Genomic DNA, 18,662 nt, shown 5'->3' with positions numbered 1-18,662 from the left:
TTTTCACATCCCTCCACTTCCACTCAGACCAGCCACAGTCAAGGAGGGCAAGGGAATTGGGTTCTGGAGTCTCAAGGTCATGTAGACTCCAAAGTGATGGAAACACTGTGAAGCAAAGGAACAAGAAACCCAAACATCCAGTGGAGAAGTCGGAAGAACTAGAAGATCATTGTTCATCAGGGAAATGTCTGTCATCCTATAGCTTGGGCAAAGTGAGGGCCAGTTCCCAAATTGACACTGAGCAGCGTGAAAGGAAACGGTCTGATCATGAGAGACTTCGGAGACCTCCACTTCCCAAGATCAGTGGTGAGGTATTTCTGAGTACTGGATTTGATGATGGGGAGGCTAACAGTATCCATCGAACTTGGAATTGGGAAAAGCAGTCCAGACACCAAGGCCAACTTTCACCCAAGTCTTCACAGAAAGCAGGGCTTCATTGCAAGGAAGCTGTTTATGGGAGGGACCATGGGAAAGGTGAGCACAGACAAAGGAAACACAGGCCCAGGACTTCTCCCTTCTCAGAGAGTGAGGAACAGCTCCAGCTCCATGACACAGGTAATGAAGGACAGTCACCTTGAAAGTCCTGGTATCATGTATATATATACAAGCGAATGTATTTAATAAGCATCTTAAGCAACCTATTCTTTCTCTTTAGTTTATACTCATGGCTTTAAAATAAATCCTGGAGCCAAATACAAAACGTATCTACTTAAAATCAAGTTTATAGTAAGAGGAAAAATATTTGTACCTTTCTCCTACTGCTTTCCAAGAAAATACACCAGTTCCTTACAAAGGTCTTTTAGCCCCAGATTGCAGTGGAGGTGCCCATCCCGGATACAGTTCTTCATTTGCCAAGACCGTATACCAGAGATCAGATACCAAATCAAAGCTCCTGAATTTCTGGTTGTAAGTAAGAGGTATTGACACTGTCTTCATAGTATTTGCCGAACTAGAAAACCAGTGAGGCTGGAAGTACCAGCTTCTCTCATCTTTCCCATTTGTAAAGTGAGAGATTGAATAGGCAGTCTGTTATAACAGCATATTTCTAATTGTGGGCCTTGCGCTATTTTTGTCAGAATCTGCTGGGCTGTTTCCTAAAGAGGCAGCTTTCTGGATCTCATATGATCATTTCTGTACTTTCTCCTGGTGAGGTGGATTTGTTTTTGACCTGTACTTAAAGTTGGAAGAACATTGCCTTAAGTTTCTTTCTAAGCTGTAACCATGTTCGACTCGAAGGCTGCAGTTGGTGTTCTGAAGTGTCAGTATCGGGTACGTTCTGTTCTTGGGGTTTGTTTGGAATGAGGTGAATGTTAGACTTGAGCCTCAAATTTTCTGGCATCTTTGAGGCTCTGACATCCTTCATTGACACAGTAATGGTTTTCTCTGTTCTTATCTGGAAACTGCTGTGGTGATGTTTTCCTTGTGGCTGGACCACTGTCAGTCATAATTAGGCCATACTCCTCTCCCTCATTCTATTTTATTCTTCCTGAAGTTTTACAGAGACACAAGGGTTACTGGGGAGTTCCATGGAGGCATCTGTTCTTATTTTCTCCTTCTCACTGCTCAGCCAACCACTTTTTCTGGGTCTGGAACTGGTTTCTATGTTGCAGATTCAGGTTGGTTTGATAGGTTTCTTCTTCCTGTGATGTTAGTCATTTAAGCTATTAAAAGACTTGGTCATAAAGAAAATGAAACTTCAGTTCAGCAACCACATTGAGTATCTGCTGAAAATATTCTGCCTCAGGCTTTATGTTCTGGGATATATGCTTGGATCTGAGCCCCAGAGGTATAAGTCAAGCTAGAAAGTAGAATAAATGTAAACAATTACAAATTAGATGTACTTTGAACAAAGAGCTATGTGGGAGTAGAGGAGGCAGTGATATGATCTCTCTATAATAAGTTATACTATCTATATCCAAATGTAGAAAGGTATGTTGGAGTCATAACATGGTGAAGGATTGCTCCTATCTCTACATTTCTGATTCTGTGATTCTGCTTTTTAAGTATGCTTCGAGAGCCGGTTAATCTTTATGGCTTTTTGTTATACTTGAGGCTTTCTTAAACAGGCTTAAGAAAGGTAAAACTAATATGAAATAAAACACTGATTCACAACCTGCCTACTGGAATTGTGGGTAAACTCCCTCTTCCCTGCTACCCCCCCCACCCCCCAGTGGTTTAAAAAAACAATGCAGTTAGGCAGGTACTAAAATGGCTACAGTGTAGCTGCTGACCTGTCATTCTGTATTCAACCTTACAAATTTTACCTTCCTAGAGACTTGAGGTATTTGATTTTGTGACCCTCTAGAATAGAAGATTACATTAAAATGCAATTATTAAATACTGGTGTCTATTCTTGTTTTTGTAAAAGCACAGTTCTTAAAGTTGTTAACATAGGCCAAAGTTTTATTTAAGTTAGTAATGAAGAAACTACCAGGATGACAAAGAACTAGTTCTAACAGAATTTGCATAGTCAGTTGAAAAAGGAATGCTATTTACAATTGCTAAATTAAATATAAGATCAGTTAACTTTCTAAAGGACTTTAAAACCCTATCTCCTTTGAGGGTTAGTTCTCTAATGAGCTTTTAAGTTATAACAGATTATTACTTCCTACTGGTTAACTTCCAGCCTCTCAGGACCATAAGACATTTATATCTTTCTGCTGTGACATTCCCTAAGCTTCAGACTGGCTTATTAAAAAATATTCTTGCATGATATTCAAGAATCTGTCAGTCCTCATCTTACCTTATCCCAAATTTGGGATAAATGTATCTTCAGTATTAGTACTTCTAATAATTTTAGCTTATTGTGCGAGAATTTAAAGGTAAGCTTTATTTGTGTTTGTTCAGGGAGGTTCTTGTGTCCTAGACTGGAGAATGATGAACAAACAAGCAAGGATTAGATTAAGAATTGAATGTGCAGGGGCACTTGGGTGGCTCTGTCAGTTAAGTGTCCAACTCTTGATTTCGACTGCTGTCATGATCTTTGGATCATGAAATTGAGTCTCCTTTCGGGCTCTGTGCTGAGTATGGAGCCTGCTCAGAATTCTCTCTCCGCCCCCTCCCTCCCTCTCTCTCTCTGTCAAAAAAAAAAATAAAAGAATGTGCAGCTGTTAAGTATGGCTAACCTGATTTTTTTTTTTTTTTAGGAGTTTATTTATTTATTTGAGAGTGAGAGAGAGTAGGGTGGGGGGACAGAGGGAGAAGCCAACTCCCCACCGAGCAAGGAGCCCGACTTGGGGCTTGATCCCAGGATCCTGGGATCATGACCTGAGCCTGAAGGCAGCTACTTAACTGACTGGGTCACCCAGGTAGCCCTCACCTGATCTTTGGAAGCTAGTTTTTGGATTGTTAAGTCAGATAAGAGCAGCCATTCTGTTAATTTCCTTCAATTAACTCCGCTTTTAATATTTTTAAAGCATCTCCGTTTTCTATAATGAAATGAATAGACTTCCAATGTAGTATCTGAAGTTCGTCTTATATACTTAAAAAAGCTCTTTTTACTTCTGGTACCGAGCATACTACATATAGTCACCAGTCCTGCCAGAAATCTAATATTGAGATTTTTTGCTTGTGAGACATGTAAATTTCAATGACATATCAATAGTTCAAATAAACTGTTTCTCCACTAGATATTTGAGACTTAGAGAGCTATTACCTCAAATACTTACTCATTAAGTATTCTGTTCATTCATTCATGCATTCATTTATATTGAGGTATAATTAACATACTATATTAGTTTCAGGTATACAGTGAAATGATTCGATATTTGTGTATATTGTAAAATGTTCATAAATCTGGTTAATATTCATCACCATATACAGGCACAAATTTTTTTCTTGTGATGAGAACTTTTACGATGTACTCTCTAAAAAAAAAAAGTATGTATTCTCTAACACCTTTCAAATATGCAGTACAGTATTATTACCAATAGTTAAACCATAGTTACTTATTTTATAACTGGAAGTTTGTACCTTTTGACCCCCTTCAACCATTTTGCCCACTCCTTACCCTCTGCCTCTGGCAACTCCCAGTCTGTTATGCATCTATGAGTGCTTTTCTTTTTTTCCTTTTTTTTTTTTTTAATGATTCTCTATAAAGTGAGGTCATAAAGTATTTGTTTCTTTCTGGCTGACTTAGTTCACTTAGCATAATGCTGTCAGGGTCCTTCCATGTTGTTGCAAATGGCTAGATGTTCTTTCTTATATCTGAATAATATTCCACTGTATATATACCGTATTTTCTTTATCTGTTCATATGTTGATGGACCCTTAGGTTGTTCCCATTCTTAGCTTTTGTAAATAATGCTACAGTGAACATGGGGTTACATATATCTTTTTGAGTTAGTGTTTTTGTTTCTTTCAGAAAAATATCCAAAAATGGAATTTAGTGGATCACATGGTAGTCCTATTTTTAATTTTTTGAGGAACCTCCATACTGTTTTCCATAGTGACTGTTCCAGTTTACATTCTCACCAACAGTGCGCAAAGTGTTCCCTTTTCTCCACATCCTTACCAACATTCATTATTTCTTGTCTTTTTGATAACAGCCATTCTAACAGGTACGAAGTGAAATTTCATTATGGTTTTGATTTGCATTTCCCTGATGATTAATGATGTGGAGCACCTTTTCATGTACCTGTTGGCCATCTATATGTCTTTGGAAAAATATTTATCAGAATGTCTGCCCATTTTTAAGGCAGATTGTTTTTTGCTATTGAGTTGGATAAGTTCTTCATAGATTTTGGATAGTAATTTCTTACCAAATTTGTAAGTATTTTCTTCCATTCCATGGGTTTTTTCATTTTGTTAATGGTTTCCTTTGCTGTGTAGAAGCATTTCAGTTTGACGTAGCACCAGTTGTTTAGTTTTGGTCTTGTTGCTTTTACTTTTGGTGTCAAATCCAAAAAAAAAAAAAAAAAATCATTTCTAAGAGCTTATGTTTCCTTCTTAGAGTTTTATGGTTTCAGGTCTTATGTTCAGGTCCATAATCCACTTGAGTTATTTTTCTTTTTTAATTTTATTTATTTATTTGACAAAGAGAGATCACAAGTAGGCAAAGAGGCAGGCAGAGAGAGAGAGAGGAAGCAGGCTCCCAGCTGAGCAGAGAGCCCGATGCGGAGCTTGATGAGGGGCTCGATCCCATGACCCTGGGATCATGACCCAAGCCAAGGGCAGAGGCTTTAACCCGTTGAGCCACCCAGCCATCCCCCACTTGAGTTATTTTTTTATAATGTAAGTCCGGTTTCATTTCTTTTGCATGTAGCTGTCCAATTTTACCCACACCACTTATTGAAGAGACTGTATTTCCCCCCTTGTATATTCTTGGCTTCCTTGTCATAGATCAATCGAACATATATGCATGGATTTAATTCTGGGCTCTCTATTCTGTTCCATTGACCTGTGTATCATTTTCTTTTAAACTGCCTGGAAGTGACAGTCTTACCACCCTGTTAAACTGATTAAGTTTGTTCATTTGACTATTTCACTTGAATGTCTTCTAAGTGACTTTGAAAGATACTAAGACAAACTGTTTTCTTAGTGAATTCTGTAGTGTAGAGTAAGAGTGGAGAGGGTTTAGTGTGTTAAAATCTGAACACATCCCACTCTGTTGTTTCTTTCACTGGTGGCAAAATGGAAGGAACAAGGCCTAACTGTAATCTTTGCTGTGAGACTCAGCTGCTTAGAGAAGTATCAGTTTCCTGTAGATAGGAGAGTAGTATCACAACCTCTTTTCCACTAACTTTGTCCAATTCCAGCTCCCTATCTAATTTCATTTATTTTCCCTGAAATACTGTTTTCCAGTTATGACCAAACTAATGATAACTCAGGGAGGTTTATATTTCATTTAAATATGGTTCAGTCTTGGGAATATCTCTGTTTCCTGACTGTCCCAAACCACTCAGAAATCTGTTTTTTTGTTTTTTTTTTTTTTTAAAGATTTTATTTATTTATTTGACAGAGAAAGATCACAAGCAGGCAGAGAGGCAGGCAGAGAGAGAGGAGGAAGCAGGCTCCCCGCTGAGCAGAAAGCCTGATGCGGGGCTCGATCCCAGGACCCTGAGATCATGACCCGAGCCGAAGGCAGCGGCTTAATCCACACTGAGCCACCCAGGCGCCCCCAGAAATCTGTTTTAAAGCCAGCCCAGCCCAGCCTAGCCCAGCAGTGTAAGATTCAGTAGCTCTAGAGATGATGGGAAACTGAAGTGAATTCTGTATTCTGAATAAACAGGTGCTAATAGGCCTGAAGTTAAGAAATCCAGGTTTAATAGTCTGTATTTGTGGGGAAGACAGATGAATACATGGCTTGTGGATTTACCACAAAACTAGATGTAAAGCTCTACAAAGAGAGACTTCTCCAAATAATTTAAATTTCTTCATGTGCCCAGAATTTAATTGTATTTTTTCCTTTACTTTTTGTCAAGTACAGTGAGGCATTTTGATAAAAATTATTTTAATGTATGGTTATTTTGATGGATATAATATAGTAAACTAATAGTTTCAATGCCATTTTCAAGCAAGCATCAACTATTAGGATTAAAACAACCAAACTGCCGATGGCCAGATCTCATCCAGGCTACTTAAGTTAGAATCCTTGAGGTTTGAGATGAAGATTTTTATGTTTATTTAAAGCATCCCAAGTGAGTTTAATATATAGCTAGAGTTGACAGCCACTGATACAAAGAAGTAGGCAGTTAGGAGTAAATTTTCTTTCTCCCTTCAGTAGTCCCTTTACTGGAAGTCACTATTCCAGATGGTTAATCATGTTCATGGCACTAAAAATTGTTATTACTTCTGTATACAATACATTTACATTGTTGAATAATTGTAATTAATACAAGATACAAAGAGGGAAATATCTGCAATTTTGAAATAAACATTAGCAGCTACCACTTGATTAAAAGTTATAAAAGGATTATATGTTGTTTATAACATTTCAAAGAAAAATGCCAAAATTCCCCATCAGTCCCCCATGTTCCTTTTCCCTCAGAGGAGTAGAAATCAAAGTCATTCATTATGTTCTCTGGTATTTCCCTTATGTTATATCTTCCCTAAAATTTAGCAACAACACTGAACTAATCAAAGCTACAGGAAGGATCTAAAGCAAGTGGGTTTGTTGACCATCAGAGCGGAAACTATGGTAGAGCCGTTTGTGGGCTCACAGGTACTGTCACATAGCTCCCCGGTGATACTGTTTCTGTTCCCCCTGAAGTAAAGTATGCAAGGCAGAGTTAAATAGAAGGAAGACCCTCATTTCCTCCAGTCTTGACTCCTCAGCCTCTTTAAAACTCCCGACTCTCTAACTCTCCTTACTCTATTTTTTTTTTATTTCACCTTTTTTTCACTAGCTATTTTTTTTTATTTCACCTTTTTTTCACTAGCTATTTTTGCAAAAGCCTCACTTACAGTTCATTGTGCGATTTTCTGCTGTTGAAGAAACTATATGAAAGGGGAGTTCTGCCTGGTGGTTTTGTGTGGGTAACTTTGTTTCAATGTGTGGATAATCTGCATTGCCACTTCTGTGCCTAGGGGAAAAAATTATTTCACGTGCACCCTATACAGAATTCTGTAGTGATGGCAGTGTCGTCAGAGTTAGATACTAAAGAAGAACTTTAACTTTTGCATCTTTTCAGAAAACAATGCATTTGCCTTATTATATAGAGTTTTTTCTAGGAATGAAGCCAAGAGGGATGAAAGAAGCTGTCTCTACTCCCTCACGAGTGGCCCACAGAGATCAGGAATGGTATGATGCTGAAATTGCCAGAAAACTGCAAGAAGAAGAAATTTTGGTGAGTGAATTTTCACGTAGAACTTTAGGTGATAATCACTAGGTTTCCTTGAATTGAATCATTCTTGAGATTATGTAATAGGCATAATGAACCTCTATGAGTTGAGAAGCTGGTACCTTTTTTATGGGTGGAAAAATCAAGACAATGGGAATAGATTGTTCAGTTTTACTTACTGAGTAAACATTAGCAACAGAATTCCATATCCCTATCTCTCTTTCATTGAGTCCTGATAATCCTTTAGTAATCTGGTGTGGAATTTGATAAAAATAGCCCCTGTTCTGGCTGGTGAAAGTATACTAACTAAACTTCAGGGATGTTGATTACAGCTGGTTTGAAATACCAATTTACTTTTATGGAAGATTTTTTAAAATGGACGACACAGATTCTAGTTAAATGACTCAATTTTGTGTATTTCTATACCGTAGGCTACCCAGGTGGACATGAGAGCAGCTCAAGTAGCCCAGGATGAGGTGAGTTCATATTCATTTGGCCAGTACTCTTGAGAAATATCCAGTAGTTTTTGCCCACAACTCTGCAATCAATGGTATTGATTGGATTTTGTTTAGGAAATCGCTAGACTTCTCATGGCTGAAGAAAAGAAAGCTTATAAGAAGGCCAAGGAGCGGGAGAAATCATCTTTGGACAAAAGGAAGCACGACCCTGATTGGAAGGTAAGTTCTGTTTATTGTTTCTCTGATTTTTGTAACGGGGACTCTACTTTTAGGGTAAATTCTGCAACTGTATTTAGGGTTTACAAATTATCTGTATTGCATATATGGGTCTAATTTGTAAAAGTGACTTCATTACAAAGAAACTTAATTCTTCAAAGTAACTGTGAAAAGATTACTGCTAAGATTGAAAACTCATTCCATTGATTTTAAGATCAATTGAGGTGCAGGTGCCTCTGGTCATAAGCAACCTTAGTTTCACTAATATTTACCTTACAGGAGAATGTAGTATTTTCTCATGCTTTCCTATTTCCCCAGTGGCCTTTTCTTTTTCTCTCTCTGCTTTTTCTGTGTGCTTATATTGTCCATCCATGATCATGTGCCCGTAATCTTTCTTTCCTCTGACATAACTTGATCCGTGGCAAACCGACAGATACCACTAGCAACCATGGCTTAGGTCAGAGTGTAGGAACCGTCTAGCATGAGCTTGGACTATCGTCTTCCCCTCATCAGTCAGAAACACTAGACAGAGCAGTGACTGCTGTTTCTTCTGCTGTAAAGCAATGTCATTGTTGTTCATGGTAGTTGCAGGTCCAGGTTCATGGACATTACTCAGTAGTTACTGTGTGCAGTGCACCGCTCTGCACTTAACAGGGAAGGGCAAACATACAGTTTCCTCGTAATACTGTAAAATGTAGGAGGGCAAACGGGACAGTGTAGACTGCTAACAGATACAAGGTCAAGCTAGCTGAAGAATGCAGAGTAGAAGAACAGCAGAGTTGCAGGGAGGAAGAATTCCCAAGGTAAAGGTTTTTCAGAGAGGGAGTTTATACTAGGCCTGAGAGGATTCAGCTCGGGTGTGTATCCATGCCATAGTGATGTTTAGCACTGTCCTCTCTCTCTCGAACAAATTCCTCCCTTGGGTCTCTGGTTTCAGCACTGATTAGGAGGAAAAAGAAGACATAGAAACGGTGATAACAGCATTGCTCTAATGTTTCCTGTTGCTCAGTTATTCAGTTGTCAGTCTGAAAACAAATGAAAGCATTATTAATTATGTATAGGTCTCTCTTTCTTTTATCCTTTTAGTAATTCAGGATTTTCCTAACAAATGTATTTCATTTTAGTAGAAGGGCTCCCAAATGCTTCTGCTCTATAAGTTAAGCTACAAATAATTGCCCAGGAGTTACTCAGATTCTTTGTTAGCTCAACTGTGAAGAAGTAAGTATTTTTAAAAATCACAAATCAGGCAATAAAAGGGGAAGGCCACACTTCTAGCAAGTATCAAGAGTTCTTTAGTTCCTAGATTCTGTAATTGGTGCTGGCATCGTTCTTCTGTTAGAAAGGTTGAATTGAATGTTCCTTAGTTTCCTGGCTTGAAAATCACCATCCCCAAGTTACATGTTCAGAAATAAGTTTAAGAGCACAGACCTATATTCCACAGACTCGGGAAGTTCTTGTCAGTTGTTGTGCAGCTTTATGTTAATAATGGGTGACCAGGCACGCTTCTGTCAGGGAGCATGTTGATGTGTAGTTAGCCCACTCATCTGGCTGCACTGACCACTTCCAGCATAGGTTTGTGACTATAATTTTTTTTATCTGAGTGACCATATGTAAAAATTTCTTACTGTTGTTGTTCATGTGAACGTAAGTAAGTTGAAATTGCTATAGTTTGATATGATTTATTTTCTAAACCTAACAATCTTACCATTTGCTGTTTTCTATATGTATATTTCTTCTTTTTCTTTTCCTTTCTTTTTCTTTTCTTTTCTTTTCTCTTTTTTTCTTCTTTTTTTTCTTTTTTCCTATCCTTAGCCAAAAACAACTAAATCGGCACACTCAAAGTCGAAAGAGAGTGATGACCCTCACCGTTCTAAGAATGACAGGCCAGCACGGTAAGATGCCACCTGAAAAGGGGAGTGAGGAACTTGACCTTGGGGTGAGTAAGGAGATGTGGATAGTCTGAGAAGAGTGTTCTTTGGAGAGGAGATCCAGAAATTGGCATTTGTGAGGTGGTATCAAGTCTTGCAGGATAATTCTCAAACTTTGTTTCTTAAACTGGGTCGATCAAGTCCAATCAGGAAGATCATAATTTTACAGAAACTAGGGCATATAAAGAATGATGTGTTTTTTGTTAGGACAAGTTCTTGTGTTTGCATTCACAGCCTTCAGCTAAGAAGGGATGAACTTACACAATTTCCCAGTAAAATCAGCTTTTGAAGTTTTACTGAGTTTTCATGGTCATACTGGTGTGTGCTTGAGATTTACACATGCTTAAGTTCATTTCTGCATGAGTCTCAAAGTCTTGGCACTTACTTGAGACATGGCAGACTATTCTAAATCCAACTAGATCAAATAGCTGTGGCTATAGTAGATGTACTTTTGGACTTCTCTCAAACAGCCTTGGGTCATAGTTCAAGGAGTAGTTGCTATCTTTCTACCTCCTACCTAAAGTTAGCAATATTTAAGTCTCTGAGGAAGCAAACTTTTTTTGTTCTTTTTGTCCTTTATTGCTTCCTGTGGCTTTAAAAAAAAAAAAAAACCTGATTGGAATAGAAAGAATATTATATACAGAAAGACAGAATTAACACTAAATTTCACATTTTGAAAATTCTTTTAAAACTTTGAATATTGGTCCTAATTATTAATATATGTATTAGCTTTCATCACATTGAAAAAATATACACTGCTGTTGCTACTCACTGCCCACACTTAAGCTGCTAGACTTTTTGACTGAAAGTGAATATGTTTAGTGTCCTTAAAAGGCCACATTGTTTTGGGATGTCTGGGTCTCTCAGTCAGTTAAACATCTGACTGTTGATCTCAGCTCAGGTCTTCATCTCAGGGTCATGAGTTCAAGCTCCATGTTGGCTCCACACCCACCTACTTTAAAAAAAAAAAAAAAAGCTGTATTCTGTTTTTAAAACCCATGGGCTTTTAGAAGATAATATCCTTCAGAAAACTACATCAGGTTTGAAAGGCTCTTAGGGCAACAGTAGTATATTCTATCAATTGTTTAAAGTTAGTTCTTCTTGTATCTTTTAAGTAAGCACATGCCAAAGGTTTTTTTGTTTTGTTTTGTTTTTAATTTTTTTTTATTAACATATAATGTATTATTTGCCCCAGTGATACAGGTCTGTGAATCGTCAGGCTTACACACTTCACAGCACTCATCATTGCACATACTCTTCCCAGCGTCCGTTACCCAACCATCCTCTCCATACTCCCCTCTCCCCGGCAGCCAAAGGTTTTTTTAAGGCAGACTTTATTTTCATCCCTGCAATATCCAAGTAAAATAAGAAGTAATTAATGTCTTCTCAGTAGGTAAATAAGTGTAGTTTATTATGTTTTCTTTAGTCAACTGAATTAAAACATCTTTTGGGTTTTTCTGTAATCTCCTAAATTTTGGGGCACTTTAAACACTAATAATTTTGACATCAGATATGATAGATCAGTCTGGAATGTCTATTTAAAAAGATGTATTAAAGTTGAAAACAAGTTTCTGAAATGTAAGTTACTTTAAAAATATTTGGTATATTGAAGATGAATAAACAAATGATACAGTATTAAAAATAGTATTTTAAATGAGTGAAAGTGACCTATGACTGGTAGAACTGAAGTCTTTTATTGACTTGAAGGGAACATTTGTCTTTAAGTGTCAGTTATAGAAAGATCATATGTATAGATATAGATCTAGATATAGGTGACAAAATAAAAATGAGAATTTTTTGAAATTTGTATTTCATAGTTAAAAAGTAAGCCTATTACCACAGATCTTGTACAACTAATATTAGAATATATGCTTTCTGGTTAGTCTGTGGTTTTCTCTTTCACATTTTCTATTTCCTCCTTTACGTTTAAGTATGGTGGATTTACTTATCTGTTTGTACACAAAGAGATGGATTTAAGGATCATGGAGCATCCTAGGTCTAGAAGTTTACTTCAGTGTAGTGATAATAGTAGTAGAGGGAAAACAAATTATCATGAGAGCTTGTAACATTCATGGTCCAAAATCAGTTTCTTTGTCCATTACAAGATTTTCTACCCTCTCTAAGGAAATGCAAAGTCAGTTGGCGATCTGACTTAACTGAGAAAAGTTTCAACCAAGTTCCAAAATCTTTGGAAGTGTAGGATTTTATACTCATCATACTCCTGGTATTTTATTTGCATTCTTCCCTTAGAAAAACATAAGCATTTTAAAAATCTCATTTAGTTTCTACAGCGTTCTTATGAGTATAAAATATATTTATCTCTACTTAGTCATTCATCAGATATTTGTTGAGTGTCCTAATAATTGCCCATAGTTAGAGTAAGCAGCAGTTAGCAAGAAAGAACTGTTTTTTGTTCTCATGAAATGTATCATCTAAACAATAGTATAAATAACTATTACCATGATAAATGCTTTGGATGAAAAGTACATGGTATTATAAGAAAATAAGGAGATAGCCTGGTCCGGGTATCTTGGAGGGCCTCTTCAAGAAATGACTTATTTAATTTAATTTTATATATTTGAAAGAGAGAGCATGAGTGGGGGTATGGGTGGAGAGAGAGAGAAAGAAGGAGAAGCAGACTCCACTGAGCAGGGAACCTTACTTGGGACTTGATCCCAGGACTCTGTCTTCATAACCTGAGCCAAAACCAAGAGTTGGATGCTTAACAGGCTGAGCCACCCAGGTGCCTGAAGAAATGATTTTTGAGTGAATTCTGAAAGGTATTTGGCTGTGTTGCTGACTTAAACATTTAAATTATTTTGTGAGAACAATAGGAGACAGGTATTCCTAATACTCTAAAATTATGAAACAGACTATTGGTTAGCAAGCTTTTCCTGATTTTGAATATGAATATCCTTAGCTTTAAAACAGCTGTCTCCAGTGCAGCAAATAGCTTGATAGGACTACTGGAAGCCATAAGCCAAGATTTGTTTGGTGTGTAATAAAAAACTGGGCAGACATAGGGTGCCTGGGCTGCTCAGTCAGTTAAGCCGTGGACTCTTGGTTCTGCATTGAGTGGGGAGTCTGTTTGAGACTCTGTCTCTCCCTCTCCTGCCCTTCCCCTGCTTGTGTGCATGTGTTCTGTTCCTCTCTAAAATCTTAAACAACAACAACAACAAAAACCAGAAAACAAACTAAGCAGACAGGATATGAAGAAAACTGAGCTCATTCTAGGTTGATTTGTTTAGCCCGTGGAGACCCTAGCCCGTGGAAGTTCTGTGTATTGTTTCACACATTAGCATCCTTTTCCTTGATAGGTTGATGGTAAGGCAGTAATCATGGGTTTTAGTTTGTTGTGTTTTTTGTTTTGTTTTGTTTTGAGAATTCCACTTGGCTTTTGTTTTTCTGGGTTTTGATCACCTAATATTAGAGTTTAATGGAGGAGTGAAGATGAGGCTCTGCCATCCTGATTACCAGTACTGTTTTCTTGGGCCTAAGCTACTTCTTGAACCACCTTCTTCTTGAAGTTGAGTTTCTTAATTCTAGAGTCTGATCGTTTGTCTCAACTCTTCCTGCTAACTCCTAACACTGCTTTTTAAGGTACATGTTATAAATGTTAGTCAGTAATGAAAGAAAAACACTATGTTTAATTTCTAGTATTTGAAAACAAGTAGTTCAAACTGAAAAATAAGAAAAATAAAAAATACCGTATCATTTTATGCTCACATTATATTATATATTAGTTATATATGTAGAACAAAAGCATGAAAATATAAAAATATAAGCCAAATACCATTTGAAAGTATAAGATACATACGTGTGTGTATAGTCTTGAATGCAGATACTACTGCTGATAAAATTACACACGTGTGTAGCACAGCGGAGTGTAGTGAAGAGCACACTGATTTTGAAAAGGAGTTGAGTTTGAGCCCCACCCCTGCCATTTAACAACTGTGTGAGCTTGGACAGATCACTTGCCTCATCTAACCCAGTGTAACTCTGAAGTATGTGTGTGATAGCTGCCCTGCAGACTGGTCCTGGAAGTTCATTGAGATCATCTGAGGAGAGCCCATAGCACAGTCCTCAAGCTTACATCCTGTGCTGACCTGTGGCAGATTCCAAATACCCAGAGACCTGCTGCTTAGAGACCGAGGGAGAAATTTAAAATCACTCGTCTTTATTCTTGCATGACAGAGCCGTTTGTATCAAATTCATCATACCTTTCTGAACTGCAGTATACTTGTACCTTCCAGATTGCACATATGGTTACAAACGACGTCCTTCAGCGTGCTCATTTATTTGACGTACTCTGTTACCTCTTCTGGTTCCATGCTCTAGTGCAGCATTTAATACACCTCTGATGAGAGATTTTGTTCCTCATCTTCATCAATGCGAAGTGTTTGGGGGAAAAAAAAAAAAAATCACATGATTTTAAAATAATTACAGTTTTGGAGTAATAAAAATTCCCCAGTATTTTTAGATTTTGTCTCCTTTTGACATGAAAAGTTGCCAGTGTGTGACTGTCCTTTCCTTCTCTAAGCTCTGTTTTGCCACCTAGTGGACTGAGGAACTTTGCTCTAGATTTTATAAGCTGAGCCATGTCCTCGCCCTCCACTTTCCTTTTTACCTGTCCTCCCTCCTGACCTGCCACCCTCACCCTCTCTTTTTCTTTCTTCCTTGCTTAACTTTATTACTTCCCTTCTATCCTTTGCTTTTTTCTTCTTTTTCTTCTTAAAATCTACCAAAACAAAGTCAGTTTCTCAATGGCAGTGGTCATACATCTCATTAATGTTTTTTCTCTCGTCCTTAGCACAATGCCTCCTACCTATTAGGTGCTCAGAAAATAATTTGTTTTTATTGAATTATGTATATCAAAGCAAAGGAACAGTAAGATAAAATAATTTATTCAAGGTTATGCAACAGTCAAGGAACTAAGATGAGAATTCTACATTGTGGCTTTGCATTTCTACTAAAATGTTTTTATCATGTATTCCAATGAGAGGTGGAGTTGTAGTCACCACTAATTAAAGTATCTCTTTAAATTCGGACTTCCCTTCAGGCCACCACCACCTATCATGACGGATGCTGAAGATTTGGATTACACTCATTTTACAAACCAGCATAATTCCACGCGTCATTTCTCAAAATCAGAATCCTCTCATAAAGGTAAGAAAAATATATGTGATCAAGCTTAGGATTTTTTTTTTTTTAACAATCCTCATGGTATGGTGGAAAAATCAAATGATGTCTTATAGATTGCTAGAGTGGCAGAATAAGTTATTGTTTCTTTTGGAACATCATTATAATATTCTTCATTTGTTAAAAAATATAAAACAGAAAACAAAACACCCTAACTTGAATGCCAGATTGTCTTATGTATGTGCATTTTCCCGTAGGGAGAATTTGTAGCTTTTATCAGATTGTTAAAGGGTGAGTGTAAACAAAACAAAGAGCAAAGGGAAAAGAAAAAAAAAAAGAGAGAGAGAGAAACCAAGAAAACAGACTCTTAACTGCAGAGGACAAAGTGATGGTTATCAGAAAGGAGGGGCAAAGGGAGGATGGGTGGAATAGGGGATTGGGGTTAAGGAGTCACTTGTGATGAGCACCAGGGGCTGTGTGGGAAGTGTTGAATCACCTATTGTGCACCTGAAACTAATATTACAATGTATGTTAACTAACTAGAATTTAATAAAAAGTTAAAGAAAAGGAAAGAAATTAAAATTAATGAAGTACACACATATATATACAATTCACACAAAACTTCTGTCACACAAAAGAAAATCTGGGCAAAGGAAATGAAAGAATATGAAGTCTAAGTTGGACCAGATCTTTTTATTTATTTATTTATTTTTGTGCCAAATCTTTAAAAAGAAAAGAATGGTTGCATGTAGCTGTTCTTCCAAGCACACACATTCACTCATAAAATGAAATAATGAAAAGGTGGTAACTCATATATTAATTTTCTCATCTAAAAATGGAAGTGATTTTAATAGTGTCAGTGTTGTCAGGATCATATAAATAAAATACATGCAAGCACATTGCAATAGTCTTTATAAATATTAAGTCCTGTAAATTGATACCTGTTATTTGGCACAGCTTTGAAGATTTCTTAGGTCATGTTTTTATTATCCTTTAACAAATCTAATGGTCATGCCTTCCCAAACTTCTTTAATTTTTTTTTTTTTTGCCCTGTGGTCATCACAAAATACCAGTATACAGGTGCTGCTCCAGACTAATTAAATGAGAATTTCTGGGAGCAGGAGGTTGCCAAGCATTTATATCTTTTTAGAAAGCTCTCCTAACCCAAACCCTCTCCATTTGGGCATTCATACAGGGTTGATCAGACAAAGGACATTATGTAAAAGGCAGAATTAGTTGGACATTACCAAAACAACGCCATACACTTTAATTTCCATCTGTTGGTGGACTTTCCAACGTGGCTGGCTTAACTGGAAGTAGCTCATGATTTTTTTTCCCCCTCAAATTAATGCACTACTTTTTAGGGGAGGTCTTTCTATCTTTGACGTACATTTGATATACAATACTAAGATAATATATCGACTCTGTATGTAAATATTTTACAATCAAGAACAAAGAAGACATGCATAGAAATGAAGATAAGTGATTTTGCCCGAGCAGGGAGAAAGCAGAGCATTTCCAAGGTTTTTTCCTTAATGGTGTTTCTTCTTTTTTCCTCCTTTCCAAGGTTTCCATCATAAGCAGTAAAACCCTAGGAATCTGCCTTGAGACGGACTCACTGTAGCAAACATTACTGGATGATACAGAATGCATTCCACACTCATTTTTTTCCTCCTGTGTTTGTATTCCTGGGATTTATCTTCAAGTGTTCTGACCATAAATAATTTTAATTCGTTTAAAATGTTTGGTTATTCCTGATCACTTGGGCAGTACAGGAAAATCTAGCTTCTGAATATTGGCCACCTCTCTGCTACATATGCTTCCTGGGATATAATATCTAAAAGCTCTGTGAAATGTCATTTTTGTTAGGTATGGAGTACTGGTATCTAGAGACTAGGCTTTATTTAGCAGTTAGAATTTTGTGGAGATTATGATCAGAATAAAACATAATGTCTGGAAGCAATACAGAATAAAAGAATATAAGAAATAGCTTTTTTCGTGCATTAGTGTATGGTATATTAAAGAACCTTTTGCTTTTTGATTCTTCAGGAAAATTAAAAAAAAAAATTGCAACCATAAAGTATTAAAAAAAAAAAAAAAGAAAGAAAGAAAGAAAACCTGGAACAGTTGGAACATGTTATGTTGACCACCAGGACTGGTAGCAGTTTTGTATATCCTTATAAGCTGTCCTGGGAGAATTGACCCAGATGTCATTCTCTGACACTTTCCCTCTGCTTCTGCTTAATAGCAAGTCTTTATGAGGCCTCTGGGCATTGGGCTATTTATTAGTATTTATTGGCAAAAGTTTAATTCTATGAAATATTAACTCAGGTCTGTGCAAAGTCAGCTGAAAGTGAAAAAGTAAAAAAAAGGGTTGTATCCCTTCTCTTCTTTTACATTTACATATAGAGCCAAGTTAAGTAGAATTGGAAAGGTGTTTATGTAAGTGGTGATGCTGTCATTCTCTCTGGACATAGATTGATAAGTTTTTCCATTTGCTTAAAAAACAATGGTATTTGTTGGCAACCACTCAAAGAGTATTTTATCTATCAGTCAGTAGTCAGATTAACTCAACATGAAGTTGAAGTGGATACAGTGATTCTTTATCCAGGTATTTAGCTCCACATATTCGGTAGTGATTCATGGCATTGGATTCCTTCGTACAGGACCTTTAAAGCCGCCTTTGAGAAACCTAGTCTTTGTCCAGCTTCTAACCTTGTGGAAATGCTTATTTTCCCATACTAGTTAGTTAATATAAATGGCAATCATGGTGTGTGTATATATATATATATATATATATAGATATAGATAGATAGATACATATCTATCTATATATATAAAATTTCCCTTCAGCTTAACTTTCCATTATTTTTCATTATATGAGTCTGACATTTTTGACATTCCAGTATAGTGTTTGTTCAGGAAAGAAATATGGAGATGACTAGAGGAAAAAGTGGTTAATTCATTCTTTTCCCACTGGAAACTGCCTATTTTTTGCCTTATCTTTCCGGATAGTCTTTCAAGTCAGGCAATATTCAGGAAGCTGTTTAGAATTCTGAGTGGATTTGGGTCCTTTCATTTTGAAAAAGATCTTTAGTTCAAAAAGTTTTTGGACTGCGGAAGTTTGGGTGAAAGGTAGC

The 18,662-nt window shown here is 36.9% G+C and overlaps 1 protein-coding gene across 2 annotated transcripts in view; it reads left to right on the top strand.

The window, feature by feature from the left end:
* LOC111148745 (coiled-coil domain containing 50) overlaps positions 1-18,314 on the top strand; it is a 65,088-nt gene extending 46,774 nt beyond the window's left edge. The window contains exons 6-12 of one of the 2 annotated variants that reach the window (XM_022505538.1): positions 28-555; positions 7,672-7,787; positions 8,213-8,257; positions 8,354-8,458; positions 10,268-10,347; positions 15,443-15,549; positions 17,090-18,314. In XM_022505538.1, coding sequence (XP_022361246.1) covers positions 28-555; positions 7,672-7,787; positions 8,213-8,257; positions 8,354-8,458; positions 10,268-10,347; positions 15,443-15,549; positions 17,090-17,109 — 1,001 coding nt within the window. In that variant the 3' untranslated portion in view covers positions 17,110-18,314. The remainder of the gene's footprint in view (positions 1-27; positions 556-7,671; positions 7,788-8,212; positions 8,258-8,353; positions 8,459-10,267; positions 10,348-15,442; positions 15,550-17,089) is intronic. The other variant, XM_022505543.1, reaches the window with a different exon arrangement.
* Positions 18,315-18,662: the final 348 nt, after the last annotated feature.

Source organism: Enhydra lutris, unplaced genomic scaffold (assembly GCF_002288905.1).
Source record: "Enhydra lutris kenyoni isolate GAN:26980312 unplaced genomic scaffold, ASM228890v2 scaffoldscaffold2, whole genome shotgun sequence".
Classification (NCBI taxonomy): Eukaryota; Metazoa; Chordata; class Mammalia; order Carnivora; family Mustelidae; genus Enhydra; species Enhydra lutris.
This window is presented reverse-complemented; position numbering and strand designations above follow the sequence as displayed.